General features: G+C 60.6%; 1 protein-coding gene across 1 annotated transcript; it reads right to left on the reverse strand.

The window, feature by feature from the left end:
• Positions 1-3,186: 3,186 nt before the first annotated feature.
• Positions 3,187-9,024, reverse strand: Chmp6 (charged multivesicular body protein 6). Its single transcript, XM_076869880.2, has 8 exons — positions 8,884-9,024; positions 7,392-7,501; positions 7,219-7,306; positions 6,797-6,883; positions 6,077-6,142; positions 5,804-5,884; positions 4,713-4,767; positions 3,187-4,148 (listed from the first exon to the last, which is right to left on the reverse strand). The coding sequence occupies exons 1-8, from the start codon at positions 8,944-8,946 to the stop codon at positions 4,093-4,095; spliced, it is 606 nt and encodes a 201-aa protein (XP_076725995.1). The 5' UTR covers positions 8,947-9,024; the 3' UTR covers positions 3,187-4,092.
• Positions 9,025-15,394: the final 6,370 nt, after the last annotated feature.

Consider the following 15,394-nt stretch of genomic DNA (forward strand, 5'->3'; position numbering starts at 1 on the left):
GGCCAACCCACGTACAGTGTGGCGTGCTTCTCCACCAAGCTTGGGGCCGCAGAGCACCAGCCTCCAGCGGGCCTCCCCCGAGGTCACTTCACACCTGACCTCTGCATGAGCCCCCTGCCCCTCCAGCCCTGCCAGAAGCCAGCCAGCCCCTGCACAGGCGTGTGAAAGGCTGTCCCTGGGATGCCTAGGGTGGCAGGTATGGCAGCACACCTGGGGGACCCTCAAAGGCCCAGCATGAGGTCACATCCTTCAGGGGGGTCTGGACACCACGGACAGCTCAGGGTTATCCTAAGTCCTCAGGGTTGTCCCAATCCCTGAGGTCCTGGGACCACAGCCCCTCCCTTGCCCACCTGGCAGGCCCACTCAGACCTGAAGAGTGCTACGCAAGGGTGTGCCTGGTTGCAGCTGTCCCCTGGGAGGGGAGGGGAGGGGCTGGCAACCCCTCCCCCCTTGTCGCCGTGATGACGCCCTTGCCACCTTGTCCTTCCCCAGGTTCTGTGGGGGCATCAAGTGCCTTCCCCCATGCCCACCTGAGACTGGGGACAGGGGTCCCCTCCTTCCAGAGGCATCTCTGAGGGATGGAGGGTGGTGGGGCTGTAGGCTTCCTGCTCAGCTGCTGCAGGCTGTGCTAACTCCCAGGCCCGTCGCAGGGCTGAGCCTTCCAGCAAGGTCCAGGTCAGAGTGGGACAGGTGCCCAGGCTCAGCCTCAGGGCAGCACAGGTTGAAGTGGTGAGGTGGCTACAGCCAGGGCAGCCAAAGCAACCACCCACAGCGTGCTGGGTGTGAGCCACAGCAGTCCAGGAACCCAGGCTTCCGGAGGAGACACACCTGGGCCCACCACGCCCAGGGCGGCTCTGGTCGAAACTAGCAAAACCTGGAAGTAGCTCAACAAACAAGGTTCATCCACGACGGAATGTCACCCAGTGTGGAAAAAGGACTCTTGGGTGCCTCGCAAAGGCTCTGTGAAGTGACAGGTGCCAGGGTCCAAAGGTGACACACTATGTAGTTCTCACTGTGCAGCATTCTCAAAAACCAGGTAAGTGGTCATTAGGGTGAGGAGTGGGGAAAGGGAAAGCCCGAAGGGCTAGCAGGAAGGGGATCTGGGGGTGACAGAATGTCTTGTGTCCTGACTGGGCACAGGTTCCAGGACCCACACATGCTGAAATTCATGGAACCGTTCAAATAAAAATCCAGTTTCCCCGTGTGATCACTTAGAAAGGGCTGGCGGTGCAGCGCTAGATGACATCAGGCACGACATTCAGCCTGCCCCTGCCGGGGGCCACCCAGGTTGCCCTGGTTGGGTGCTGCTGCTGCCCCTGCCCTGTTTCCTGGGGTTTGGGGGCAGTGGGTGTGCACTTAGCTAGTGGCTGTGACGGCCGTCACACTCAATGTGGCGGTGTCCCTCGCGTCATTACTCCTTTGGTTTGAGTGCTGTCCCTTCCAGAACTTGGGTTGGCATTCAGCGGCCACCTGACATTGTTAAGAGGTGCTTAGGTGCGGGGCGCTAGCCTCCCCGGGGAGGGGTGCAGCCCCTCTGCTCTCTCCCACCAGGTGATGGCACGAGGCCTCACAGAACTGGAATGCCCAGTGTTGTCAGGGCAGCCCAGAGCGGCCACCGCTGGTCCCTGCTTTTTGGTCCGCGCACTTCCAAGGTAGGGGCCCAACTTAAAATAAATGAGCCTGGGGGCGGGAAGAGTGGAGATGCCACCCTGGATCTCACACACCAACAGCTGAGGCTGCATGGATCGCGGGCTGGCTGCCCACAGGAGCTTTGGGAAACACACAGGCAACCTCCCCACTGCCCCAGCCTGTGCCCTGAAGTTAGGTATCCCTCAACTCCCTTGAACTCACCACCCTGCACTCCCCTGCCCTCCACACCCACCCAGCAATGGGCACCGCCACGTGGCCTGCTCCCAGCAAGCAACCGTCAGTCCTGTCCTCCTCTCCAAGTCCTCACTCACTCCACAGGGCCAGTCCTGCCACAGGCTTTGCACCTGATCTTGCTCATGACTGTTTTGGGTCCTGTGTCCCACACTAAAAGGAACTCGGGTCGGGCTCTGGATGTCACTGGGCTCCCGCGGCTGGCCCCATGCAGGCAGGGAGCTGCAAGCCAGGCCACACCAAGGCCAGAGGGCAGGAATCAGCTTAAGGTCATTCTGGGATGCCAGCTCTTGAGGTTAAAGGGCAAACTCAAAAGATGAAGGCTTGAGGCTTAACCTACTGGGCAGTACAAGGGGATGTAGACCCTGTCCTCTTCTCAGTTGCCCCACCTGGCTTGGGTCAGAGAGCTGCATGCTTGGGGCTGCGCAGGGCCTGGCCCACGCAGGGACCTGGCCTCCCTTAGAGATGGCACTGGCTAGAGTCCAGGGTCCTTGAGGAGGCCAACAGGCAGGAGCTTTGGGAAACACACGGGCAACCTCCCCACTGGTGAGCTGTGCTCGAGGCGAGGCTAGGAGTCAGAGCAGCCTTGTCGCTCCCTGGACCTGCTGCAGCAGAGGGCCGGGGTCATGGGCCTGGACAGGCCTCATCCAGGATACCATCCTCAGGACCACCACGTGCTCCCATGGCAGGAGCTGGCGGGCAGCCTCTGGCAGTGGCTTCTGCAAGTCCCTCCTGGCGGACAAGCACACTTCAGAAGGCGGGGCTTGGCTGCCACCAAGCCTGTGCTCAGTGCTGCCCAGACTCTGGAGAAGCAGAGACCCGGCAACATGGACCAGTGTCTCCCGGCAGGGTGTGGAGGCCATCCAAGGAAGGGGACCTGCCCACATTTCCCTGGGCCTCAGGCTCCCCTGCTGGGCTTTGTGACCCCAAACCATCTGCCCTCACTCACAAGGATGCATCTCAGGCCTGAAGCAGGGCAGCCCAGACATTTGGCCACCAGCCACCAGCCCTGGGAGCCTCACAAAACCACCAGAGTAACAGCACACACTCAGCAGGCCATGTGGCCAAACTGCCCCCCACCTTGAGGAGGGCAACTGCCCAGAGGTGACCATGGGGGCCCAAGCCACACAGAGCCCCTATGTCCTCCTAGGTACCCAGTGCCCAGACCTTGGCTTTGCCCAGTTGTGCTGGTCAGGGATGCCTCAGTTACGGTCAAGGGCAGGAGCCATATTCCAATCTACTTGCATAGCCGGGGCTAGGCTGGTTCCCCAGAGCCGGCCATACTAAAATGCTGACCACACCAAGTCCATGAGGCAGCAGGCCAGGAAGGGGCCAACTTTAATATGGGGGCAACCTGTCTGGGGTTAATGAGGAAGCTCCCTATTCCTGGTGGCCCCTGCTCTTGTGCTGTTCAGGGGCCAGTGAGACCCCGGCTGGGCTGTCTGATGGCGAAACAGGTGCCTTGCACGAACGGTGGCTTCAGGCTGAGCCTGCTGTCCCAGCAGCTGGTGGCTGGGACCGTCCAGGACAGCCACGGGCACATGGAGTACACCACGGCTGCTTCGGCGAGTCTCACTATCCCCTTCAGAATGTCTTTTCTCAGCAAGGCAGAGCCACTGTGTGGGGGCATGGCTGGGGCTCCGGGGGTCAATCTAGCAGCGACAGCCCCCGGCCCAACTCTCCCAGAGGCTAGAAGCTTGCCTAGGTTGTCAAGTAGAGCTGCCAAGAGGTTCTGGGGTGTCTGCCCCTACCTCACAGGGAAGCTGAGGCATGTTGGGGCCCGCTGGCCGAAGCTCTCCACCAGCTCATGGGACAGCAAACAGCAAGAAGGGCAGGAGGGGCTGAGGCCTGGGGCTGCTTTCCCACAGGCACCAGGGCTGCTGAACAGCACCAGGGGCGGGTGGCAGGCCTGGGCCTCTGCCACCATGGAACCACCCCGTCAGAAGCCGGGCCTGGCCAAGGGTCTGCATGTCGCTGTTTAATCCAGAATGAGAGCAGAACAGCAGCGTCACTGTGCAATCAGACTGAACCGTGAAGGGACACCCAGGAGCCGTCCCAGCACGTGAGCTTGCTGTTCCGCCCGACAGCACCTTCCGTGCTGGCCAGCCTGGCCACGCTGGCCGGCCTCCTGGGAGCCCTCCGGGGCCGCCACACACCCAAGCTGTGTGGGTTTATCCTTGTAGAATCCCGCGAGTCCTGTGAGGGGCTGAGCTACGAGGCTGCCACCAGGTCTGCGGGCCTGGCTCTGACCTTGACAGGGTCTTTTTCTGTGAAGGAAACAGACACATCTGTGATATGGAAAAGACCAGGGCAGACGCTTCCAGAAGACAAAATCGGAGGCCACTAGAGAAGGCCACTATGGGAAGGTGTGACCAGCCAGGGGAGGCAAGGTACAAACAGGAAGCCAGTGGGTCCACACAGGGCAGGGGAGCATGGCCCCCAGACCAGCTCCAGTGAGGGGCAGGGCCCCTGGAGCCACAGAGGATCAGGAAACAGGAAGACCAGGACAAGGGAGTCAAGCCTGCTGGGGTCTCTGAGAACCTGGGACAGATGCCACCACAGGGGAGCCACTCTCAGCTGCACAAACACCCCGGCAGGGCCTGCACCCCGGCAAGGCCTGCGTGGCTGACGAGGCTCTTCCCAATTCTAGCATCTGGACGTGGCTGCGACTGGGCCTGGCTTTCCGCCCCGGCTCCCCCCAGCCAGCCACATCTGTAGACTGGCCTGCCCACTGCACTGGGAACGCTGGCCAAGGGAGCGTTGTGTTGTTCCCTCCTAGGATGCGCCGTCCTGCATCCCAACAAGCTCAGAAGGATGAGGCAGGGAGGTACCTGGGAGTGTTTTAGGAAGGGGCTCCGAAGGAACCTCCGGTAGCTCTATTTGTTCCTGTAAAAAGCAGAGGGTAAGGCTATAAGGCAAGCAGTCTTCAAGGAAAGGAAACCTACTTAACTAGCTACTGCAGTCGGATTTAAAGCAGGATAAGAGCCCTCCTGTTCAGACCTGAGTCTGCACCCCCCCCAGCTCCAGGCATCTCTGGAGATTCAAACCACCCCAGGTAGGGACACAGCCACTATAGCAGTGGCTTCTACAATGATCCTGGGGTCCTGTGGAGCACAGTGGCCAACTCTTGGGCTGTCCCTAGAGGCCCAATTCCCAAGGCTAGGCCATGCCAGGACCATGGGTGTGATATGGAAAAGATATGGACACCCAGGCTGTGCTGGTGTCCACGGGTCCAGAGAACGACAGTGGAGTGACTGCTGGGAGGTGTCAAGGAGCCGTCACCCCAGGGCAGTCTGTGGGGGAGGCCACCTCCCAAGCTGAGGCCTCTTTACCTTGGGGCCTGTTTTCCTATGCAGTTCACCAGGCTCTCAGGCCCCAGTGGACAGGAGGTCATGGACCCTGGAGGGCTGGGGCAGCAGGCAGCTCTTGGGGCACAGGGAAGCCCTGGCACACTGAGGCAGGGCCCCACAGAGATGGCGCACTCTGCACAGATGTCTGGCAGAGGAGGATCCGATTGCAGAACAGACCCCCCTGGGCCCAACCTGCATAGCAGCCCAGACACAGGCAAGGGGAGAGACCCACATCATGGCTGGGAGGCCTGGCATCTGCCCTATCCACACACAGGTCACTGCCTGTGCCAGTCCTGGGGGTCAGCCCTGGAGACCACTCATCCATGCTGTCTCTTCAAGCTGCTGCTAGAGTTATGGAGAAAGGCCTCTGTTTGGCACAGACCTGAGTCACTTTAGGAAGGAAAAGCAGGTGCAAAACCAGAACCCTGTGCTCAAAAAGACAGCTGCAAATGCCACAGGTGGAGGCCTACTGCATCCTGTAACCCAGTAACTGGGGTCTTACTGCTTAGGCAACCATGCCTGACCCTGGGTCTCATCACCCAGCAACTGTGCCCAGCCCTGGGGTCCTGTACCTGAGTGATTGCATTCAGTTCCTCCAAGATGGCATCTTCATCCTCCTGGGTGAAGCTTCCTGCTAACAGCTCATCTATTTGCTACAGAAGAAGGAATAGCAGTTAGGTCTGTTAGGTTGGGGCCCAGGGACAGGAGACAGCCTGTGGCTCCAGGTCTCCCCTGGACAGCAGCAGCCGTCATGTGAAGAAGGGCGGTTTGCCCCCAACATCCTCCAAGCTGGCAAAAGCACTGGGCAGCAGGTGGGGGAGGCCTCGGCACCAAGCAACACCTACCCGCTGGTACTCCACGGCCTCCTGGGTCTCGTCCAGGATCCTCTCCACTTCCTCTATGGACATCACCTGGAGGTCACGAGGTTTGGAAGCGTGTCAGTGAGGCAGACGACAGCCCCTTGGTGCTCTGCCCCTGCTTAAGTGAAACCAGGCGAGGGGGCACCTGACCAGTCTGCTGGCCAGTCTGCTCAGGCAGGACCCTGGCCTGGGCTGCCAGAGCTGTCAGACCTGAATTCAGAGGCCTTGGGCTGCAGGGCCTAGACCTCCTTCACTCGAGCCTGCCCTGGCATCATTCTCCAGGTGGGTGATTTGATTGCCAGGGGTGAGTTAAAAATGGCGTCTCTGCTTAGCTGGCATACATACCACCAGTACCACACTCAACCAAGTGGCACTCAGGAGCTCAGCTCTTCCACAGCCCACCTGCTGGCCCACTCGTCTGAGCAGGAGGGAGGAGGCCCACGCTGGGCTTCCTGAGGCGAAGAGGGAGCTTGCTTCCCCTAGGAAACCTTCGAGGTTACTCATCACGCTGCTCTTTACCCTAGCCAGACCTCTGGTCACTAGTACCCACAGACCCAGCCCACACAGCACCCTCCTTGGTCCTTTTGGTTCCGAGTGCCTGTGCCAGCCACTGATGGTGCCCCTGGCCCAGCCCAGGTGCTGGGCAGGAAGCCCTGCTGGCTCTACTGGACCCCCTCCTCCATGCCTCGCCCAGCAAGGACCTACCTGGTGCATCTTGTTCAGACACTCATTCCCCACCTGCAGCCCCTCCAGCACCTTCATCTCGATCTGGGTGAACTCAATGCTCTGGACCTGAAAAGAACCAGCCCCAGGAGGTCAGCAGCCTACCTATACTCCTGACCCAGGGGCAGGGTTCAGGGCAACAGCATGCTGACCAGGGGCTTCTGGGCATTCTTTTGCACTCCCCCTTCCTGTCCCCTCCCATGGCCCATTGGAGACAGAGGACGGAGAAGGTGCCAGAAGACAGGTGAAGGACGTCTGAGTGCTCAATCGGTGGCTCAGGCTACCCAGAGTGGAACCATGCTGCTTGGGCCATGTACACTACCAGGGGTGGCTCAGCCCCAACCCTGAGCACGCGTAGTGCCCCTAGGACCATGTGGCTCCAGGCAGGGGTCCTGCATGCCTACCATGGCCTCCAGGCTGCTGATCTGGCTCTCTGTCCTGTCCAGGAGCTGCTCCCGGTATCGCTTCTTCTTGAGCAGCAGCTTGGCACGTCTGCAAGGGAAGCCAGGGTGAGTGCTTTGGCCCCAGCTGGTCCTGCCCACCAGCTGCAGGCCACCTCCCCTCCCCACCCACTCACTCCTTCCGGCCATCTCGCAGGAGCTGCCGGGCCAGGGCCCGCTCCCGCTCCAGCTGCTGCGAGACCCTCTTCTGGTACTGCCTCAACTTGTCCCGCTGCTGCTTCAGTTGCTGCAAGAGAAAGTGGTCTGGTATCGGGCAGCCCACACGACTAGGCCCTGGCCAGGCTGCCTAGCTCTACCCATGCTGGCTGGGGGCTCACAAGGGAGCTCTCAGATGTAGGCCACCCTCTAAAACAGCGACCTCTGTGGGGCAGGACTATCTCCCAGGGATGTGTGGCAACACCCAGAAGCACTTCCGATTTCATGATGTGGGGTGCTGCTGGCATCTGCTACCTCCCCTGTCCACTGCACCAAGGAGAACCTCACTCTAGTCACCACAGCCTGGCCCAGGACACAGGAGGATGGGCTGTGAGCAGTACGTGTGCTCAGGGCCAGGCTGGGAAGCAGCCACCAGTCAGTCCCTGGAAGGTTCACATACAACAAGGAGCAGGCAGCTGAGGGCACCTGAGCCCATGGCACTCACAGCCCAGCGGAGGCTTGGGACGTCCCTCCTGCTTCTTAGTGTGTGCTTAGCTTCCCCCTTTCACTTCTGTCCATCTGAATGGAAAACAAGCTGCCAGCAGGCGATGTGCCCATCAACTAAACTCCTTTCCACCTTGGCTGCCCAGAGGCACAGGCACTGCCCCTTGGTCTCTCTTCCCTCCTTAGGTCATTTCCTAAGATGAAATGGTGGTGCTGTGATGAGCAGCGTCAGGGTAGTTCGAACACTCAGGACACGGCCTGCAGGATGGTTCCTGCTAGTGAACCCAGTCAGGCAGATGCTCGCCTTTAGGCTCAGGGAGTAATCAAGGTATACACTGCCTCCCTCCCGGTGCTCGCCAAGGGCCGGCCCTGCAGGGCCAGGAGGGAAGGCGCCCACTGTGCAGCCCCCCGACCCCAGCCTGCCCGCCCTGCGCCTGCAAGGCCTTCCTGGCCACCACCCACAGCCCGCAGGGGACACACGGCCTCAGAGAGAGTGGAGGAACCCACAGAAGGCAGGCTGGCTGGGGGCAGGGCAGAGGGCAGGGGCAGCACTGTGCTCTGGGACACCGAGGGCGGGCAGGTCTGAACTGGCGAAGGTGCGGCTTGGAGAGCGGAGGGAGGGCAGGGGGCGGCGAGGCGGCGGGGCTTCGGCTTCGGGGCTGAGCTCAGAGACCGGCTGCTGCCGGCGCTGCGGATGCCCCGGGGTCCAGAAGCCCGGGTCAGAGCCGCCTGGCCCCGACCGGGTTTCCACGGTACAAACAGAGCCCACTTCGAGGCAGACTTAGAGGGGAGCGTCGGAAAGCCAGCGGCCACGTCTGGGCGCCTTCGGGAGGCGGACTTCGGTTCAGAAACAGGTCGCTGTGGCTGCGCGTCCCTCCCCGGGGCCCGCGGGTCCCTCCCCGTCCCCGACTCCGCTCAGCTGGAGAGCTGGGCACTCGGCCGCGGCCCAGCCCTCCCGCCGCGCCTCACCAGGATGGCTTTGTCCTGCTCGGTGACCCGGCTCTGCTTCTTGCGGCCGAACAGATTGCCCATGGCGGCCCCGCGCCCGCAGCCCGGCCGAGCCGCCGCCGCCCTGCGGCCACCGTATCCGGCGCCTACGGCGGCCGCGCAGGGCCCCGCTCCACAGAACGAGCCCGCGCATGCGCGTTCCACCCCGTCCCATCGGGTCCGCTGCAGGGACCGAGGTCGCGCTCGCGCGGCGCCTGCTGGACGCGTGGAGAGGAGCCGGCCAACGCAGGTCCCGCGGCCTCGGTAGTGCGCTCGGGACCTCCTACTTAGAGGGACCTGCGGGTCCACTTAACGCAGACTCCCCGCGGCATCACTGTCCTGCGAGCTCTGAGCGCTAGAAGGTGCACTTGGTGATGTCCATTTGACGTGCTGGACCTTAAAGTATTTGTCCAAGTGCTGCGCAGCAGCCGCGCCCCTGCTATTTGGTCTGGCCGCTCCTTTGCTCCCCTACTGGGTTCTCGCTGTGCTCAGACACAGTGGCGTGGCCAGTCCCAACTTCTTGGTGGAATCTGGCTGTGCCCCTGGCGGAAGGCTTCCTCCCTTCGGGGACAGAAGCATTCCCGGGGGTAAGGGACAGCTGCTGCTGGGAATATTGCAGCCCTGTTACATTTGCACTAAGCCCAGGGATTCTCTAAAACCATCTGACCTCTCGCCTCCACCCAACAGGTTAGTTAAATGGGGCTGTGATAGACACCTGCCCCAGGGCATGGCCCTAATCTCCCAGGCACCTCCCCCTGCGTGGCATTGCCGGTGGCGCGGGGTAGGTGTACTTCCCCAGAGGAAATACGGGGACTGTGCTCGTGGTGGAGCTTAGTCCGGAGAGCACTGAGAACTGGGCACCAGCTACTGCAAGGATCTGTGGGCTCCCTGGCCCCATTAAGAGTCAAACTAGAGTTAAGACCACACCTCATCTGATGGTGTAAACCCCTCTCTGATAGGGGCGTCTGTGTCCCCTGGAATCAGCAACCATTTAAAGGCAACGGCTTGTGATTCCAGAGCTGCATGCCCACTTCCTTCCTCTGGGTCACAGTACTCTCCCATACTGGTCCTTCTGGGGGAGGCCTGGAGACCAGCTGGACTTACCTGCAGCAATGCTTTCTGGGTTCTCTCCAGATCCTGAGCTCCAGGTTTGTGACTTATGTCTGGAAACAGGGTAGAGGCTGAGTCAAATCCCTTGTGGTGACTTAAGTCAGGTTTTGGCGACCAGGCCTAGACTGTCTCTGTGCACAGAGTGAGCAGTGTTCTAGGGGACTGTCCACTTCTTTTGCTCCCAGGGACCATCTGAGTAGCTGGGGTTCCTACAGGCCAGGACACTGAGTACCAGGCTGGCTGCCCACTACAGGGCGTGCCCACCTCAGCTTCAGCAGCTCTGGGTCACATCATCTCTGTGACATCCAGAGCCCATTTCAACAATGGCACTCCATCCCCATGGTGAGCTTGGCAGCAGGCCCAGAACTGAGCAAGAGGCCTCCTGTCACTTGTGGGGTCCCAGGTGGTGTCAGCCACATGCAAAGGTTGTGTCTTCGACCTGTATAGTTGGGATATAGGTGTGCAGGTCACACTGGATGGACCCAGTTCAACAGTCGTCTCTCTGTGGACCTCTGTACTCTGGTCCTCACAATGCCAGGGACACTCCAGCATCTCACACTCACCCACTGAGTCCCCTGTTGAGTCCGAATTTCAGTCAATCCAAAAAACAAGCTGTAGTGGGCTCCAAGGGTGGGTCTAGGGGCTGGGTGCGCTGATGGGCAGTGGGCACACCTGCCTCAGGAATCCAGCCCCATCTGGGTTCTGTCTCAGCCTCCTGTCTAACACCCTGGAATCCACTTCCACACATAACTCCCCAGGTCTCTGCCAACATAGATTTGAAAATCTTTGAATTCTTGTAGTCTGTAAACCGGGGTTTGGCAACTGCACCCTGTAAGCCAGGTCTGGCCTGGAGCCTACTTTGTTTTGTACAGCCTGTGAGCTAAGAATGGTTCACATTGGAAAGGGTTGAGAAACACACACACCCTGCCACCACCAAGACAGAGGAAGGAGGAAGAGGAGGAGGATAGGAAGTGGACAGAGATCCGTGTGTTGTGCAAAGCCTTAGCCGTAGACTCTTTGGTCCTTACAGAAAAAGAACCCCAGCCCTGCTGGGAGTGGTTTCCTGCAGTGCCCCAGGGGCCCTGCTCTGAGGGTTCACCGCAGACATGCTACTAGGGCCACGGAGAGGCTGTGAGTGGCCTGGGAGACTCAGGAGGTCAGCCTTCTTTGAGATTCAGCACTGCCCTTTGAGTTCAGGGTCATCTTTCTATCAAGGCCCCGACTTTCAAGCCAGGAAGCTGGTGAGGGTGTGAGTGGTGCCTGCCCAAGGTGTGGAGCCACAGTGGCATCTGCCCAGGGGGAATGGTCATCCCTGCTGCCTGGGGCAAGGGTGGAGGAAACAGTGACTCCCATAGGCCCAGGCCAGTGGCAGGCATTTCCATTGTCAAGGTCAGCAGTGCAGTGCAGTCTAGCCCCAGGTCAAGTCCAAAGCAATGCCCATTCCACCTCAGAAGACCTGCATCCTGGAACCAGCCCTGGGACCAGACTTCTGTTTTGTGCCGTCCCGGTCAGCTGGCAGAAGCCACGGTGGTCATGTGAACAGAGAGTGGGATGGGAAGACCTCTAACCAGAAAAGGACTTGAACTATTAAAAGGGCACATGAGAACCCGAAGAAGACAGGAATAGCAAACTGGGACAGAGAAGGGGGGGAAAGAAACAGGACCCGGGGGAACAATCCGTCCAGGACAGGGCAGACCCTGCTGGAGGGCCCTGCAGCCTGCCGTGGGAAGGGAGCTGCCAAGGGTCACCTGAGGGGAGACCACCAGTGGGCAGACCACCAGTGGGCCACGGAACCCAGAGCAGGTGTGATGGCCAGGAACTCTGCCAGGCAGCTGAGGACTTTCCTGGGAGCGCGACTTGGAGGAGTCTGCATTTCCATTGTCTGTACACAGTGCTGTACACAGTGCTGTACCTGGCCAGATGCAAGAAGCAGCCACAGGTGGCAGAGCAGGTTGCCAAAGAGCAGGGCCAGGAGGGAGCCGGGCGGTAGAGCAGGTGCCCATGGTTGAGGCTGGGCCCATCCCCAGCACCCCGGACACAACAGAAAGGGAAGCCCCTGCCCCCGCTGGGCAGACCAAAAGCCCTTGTGGCATGGCTCATCGCACGCTCATGCCCAGCCCTGGCCTCTCAGCCTCTGCTATTCCAGGAACCTCCACCAATCCCTGGCCTGAAGGCTCCTCACCAACAAGCACACGGAATCCAGGGCAGGTATGGGATCCACAAATCCAGCCTGGCCAGGTGGCTCTGGTGTGGCTCCCGGGCGTCCACCTCTGCACTATTCTCCAGCTGGAATCAGCAAAGCCTTGATATCTGTGGGGGTGGCAGATGGCCACTCATCTCCCTGGATGCACCTGGGTCTCCCTCAAGTTAAGTGGAGGAGAGGAGGGGTAACGGGCTCCCAATTGAGGTATGGTCAGCAAGTGAGGGCAGCTGCCCAGACAGGGCACTGCTGCTTCTGCTGCTGGGAAGGCTTAGTGGGATGACTGGGGGAGGGTTCGAGGTGGACACTCAGCTCTCTCCAGCCAGCCTTTCCCACTGTGCTCTGACGCCAACAGGAGCCATCTGGAGGCTGAGAGTTCAATGTACCTGTAACCCTGCCACCTGCGGGGGAAGCCTGGGGGAGGGTCTTCAGTTGCCAGGGTCCTGCCACGAGGAACGTGGTTTTCTTTTCTAGCAGCCCCATGTTTCCTGATCTTCTCACTCTGCCTTGACCCGAGGATCTAAAGCCCTCTCCATGTCATTCCTGAACTCGGTCTTTCCAGTGCCCGCGGAGCCAGCGCCCACCTGCAGTCCTCACAGTCCTGCTTCCACAGTGATTTGCTTTGAGCTGCTTCTGGATCTCCTAAACGTGGCGTTCCAGAACCGGTTCTGGGCCATGACAGAGAGCGTTTTGCCACACAGGCAAAGATGACCACCACCTGTGCTGGCCAAGCTACAGAGAACCACGAACAGGGCAACGCAGAAAACAGAAGTGTCCTGTGGCACTGTGGGGCCCAGAGGCCTGAGATCAGGTTTCAGCAGCAGGCTTCCCTGGGCTCTGAGGGAGGTCTGTTCTAGGCTCTCCCCGCGCTGGTGGCGCTGGCAACCCTTGGCTGCTGGTCTGGAAGGAGGGCTAGGGCTCAACACGAGTTTCAGGGGCTCAGCTCCAGCTGGAACACAACAGCAAGGCTGTTGCTGCTCTCCGTTCCTGTTGGAGGAGCTGCTTCCTGAATGACTTCTGACACTGGATACTGGGCTGTGTGTTCTCAGGAAGGCAGGAGCCTCTCTGGGCATCTCAAGCAGGAAGGTACGTGCTGCAGAGAACCAAGGGCTCAAAACCACGGAAAGAGTTGGAGGAATGAAGACTAGGGAATCCCATCCCTGGATGGGGGGTCAGCAGCATTGGAGTCTGGGGCCACTGGATCTGCAGGAAGCCCTCTGTGGTGTGAGCAGACATGCAGAGGCCATCCCACAAATTGCAGGCCCACCAGGTGGACTGCCACTGCCCAGAGATGGTGACAAGGACTCCCCACCTTCTCCACCTCTAGAGAGGGCTTCACATTAGTGGAAATTATTCAAGCTCGAAGCTCCAGCCTGTGTGGACCCGGGGTAGCAGCAGGCTGGGGAACGTGGGGCAGGCACTGGGGAGGCAGGAGGCAATCAGGAAGTGGCATTCCCGTGGCCTGGAGATGACATGTCTAGAAAGAGGCAAATGGTGTGAAAGTGGTTTTTGTGGGAGCCAGTGCTATAAACCCAACGTCATTCAAGAGTCATCTGTGTCCAGAGGCCCAATAGGCTCCATGCAGGGTGGGCTAGGTGCCCGGGACCCCAACGGGGTGACTCCAGTCCGTTTGGGTGCAGGAACTGGCTGATACCACAACCAGTGTGCAAGCCATCGCTGAACACTCTGTGGCCCCCATCTCCCAGGCCAGGCTCCCTCCTGGACAAGAAAGCACATGTGGGGAGAGAGAGCACCTCGCCTTCTCAGGCCAGGAGGCGCTGTCAGGGGAGAGCTCTGATTGGCTCAGTTTAGTCCAATCAGCTGTGGCCTTGGGGAGTAGTGATGAATGATTGGCCCAGCGCAGGAGTCCTGCCCACACCTAAGCCAATCCTCAGTGTCCAGAGAGGGGCGAGAGGGGCAGTTTCCATTCAGACGGCGAAGGAGGGAGCATCAGCCCCCAAAGGGACTTTTTTATCTTGTCTTGCCCATGTGTGTGACATGTCCAGGGCACATGTTGACGCCTGGCTCGGGCCAAGAGACCCCAGGGAACTTGTGACGGGGCCGCTCTTGGAAATGGAAAGCCCGCAGGCCGTGGGATGCAGGTGGACGCTGGGGAGGGGCCGTGGGGTCTCGGGTCTGACCGAGAAGTCAGTGGCACCGCGGAGAAAAAGGGATGAGCCCAAGGAATATTCTGGAACGAGCCCCCCAGAAAATATCGGTCCTGGACAAACGAGTGTCAGAGGAAACCGCTCGCTTTGATCACACCTGGGGGTGCCAGCAGCGGGGGCGGCGCAGGACATCAGAGGGAAGGTGTCCTGGGGCTGCCCTGGGGAGCAAAGGCCCTGCTGGCTGGTGACCTCGGCGACCCTCGAATGAGGGACGCCGGCTGGCAGGGATGCAGGGCTAGGACTCCCAATGGGGCCGTGGAGAGCAGGGGGAGGACTGGGGCAGGGAGGGCGCTGCAGGGCCTTGGGCCACTGACCTCCCTCCAGGAGGCCAGGCCCCGCCCGACTTCCCGACTTGTGTGGTGACCCCCCTCAGCGACCACGCGGGGGCGCTGCAGGACAGGCGGTCAAGGAGCTGGGGCGGCAGGCGGGACCCCAAGCCACGCCGTGGCAGCCCCGGGTGTGCTCAGAGAGGCCCCTCCGGTGCGGACTCGCGAGGTGGGCCGGGGAAGCCCGCGGCGGTGGAGGTTTGGGAGGCCCCTGTGGGGTCTGTCGGCTCTGAGAGTCCCTGAGGGATTTGCACGTGGCTGAGGAGACACTGCCGGGTGGGACTTGCAGGGGTGGAGGGTGGTGGTCAGGGAATGCCTCCTGGAGGAGGTGGCATCAGGTGCCAGGAGCCTGAGCACCAGACAAGAGGCCGTGGGACAGTGCAGGGTAGGGCAGCCTGGCCGTGAGAGCCAGGGCCTCTGGGCCTCTCAACCAGTCCCTCTGGCTGCTGTTCTGTGGGGTGAGCTGAGAAATGGGCTTGGGGGCCCTGGAGTAGTTCAGGTGAGAGTCAGTGGATGGGGCAGAGCTGCATATCTGGACTTGCGGATGGATGGGTGAGAGATGGCCATGAGTGGACAGGGCATCGGGCAATCATGCCCCTAGGTGGATGTGGTGCCCTTCAGAAGGGAATGGCAGCCCCATTCCAGCCTGTGACTCCAGGACAGGCCATTTCACTGGGGGAAACTGAGGT

This window comes from Callospermophilus lateralis, chromosome 11 (genome assembly GCF_048772815.1).
Source record: "Callospermophilus lateralis isolate mCalLat2 chromosome 11, mCalLat2.hap1, whole genome shotgun sequence".
Taxonomy (NCBI): Eukaryota; Metazoa; Chordata; class Mammalia; order Rodentia; family Sciuridae; genus Callospermophilus; species Callospermophilus lateralis.

Bases quoted from the DNA above. Each gene is read 5' to 3' on its own strand.
- Chmp6 (XM_076869880.2), bottom strand. From the start codon at position 8,946: ATGGGCAATCTGTTCGGCCGCAAGAAGCAGAGCCGGGTCACCGAGCAG. The intron at 5,885-6,076 runs GTAGGTGTTGCT...CTTCTTCTGTAG, and splicing joins AGGCCGTGGAGTACCAGCGG to CAAATAGATGAGCTGTTAGC. The intron at 4,149-4,712 runs GTACCTCCCTGC...TTTCCTTCACAG, and splicing joins CCTTCCTAAAACACTCCCAG to AAAAAGACCCTGTCAAGGTC.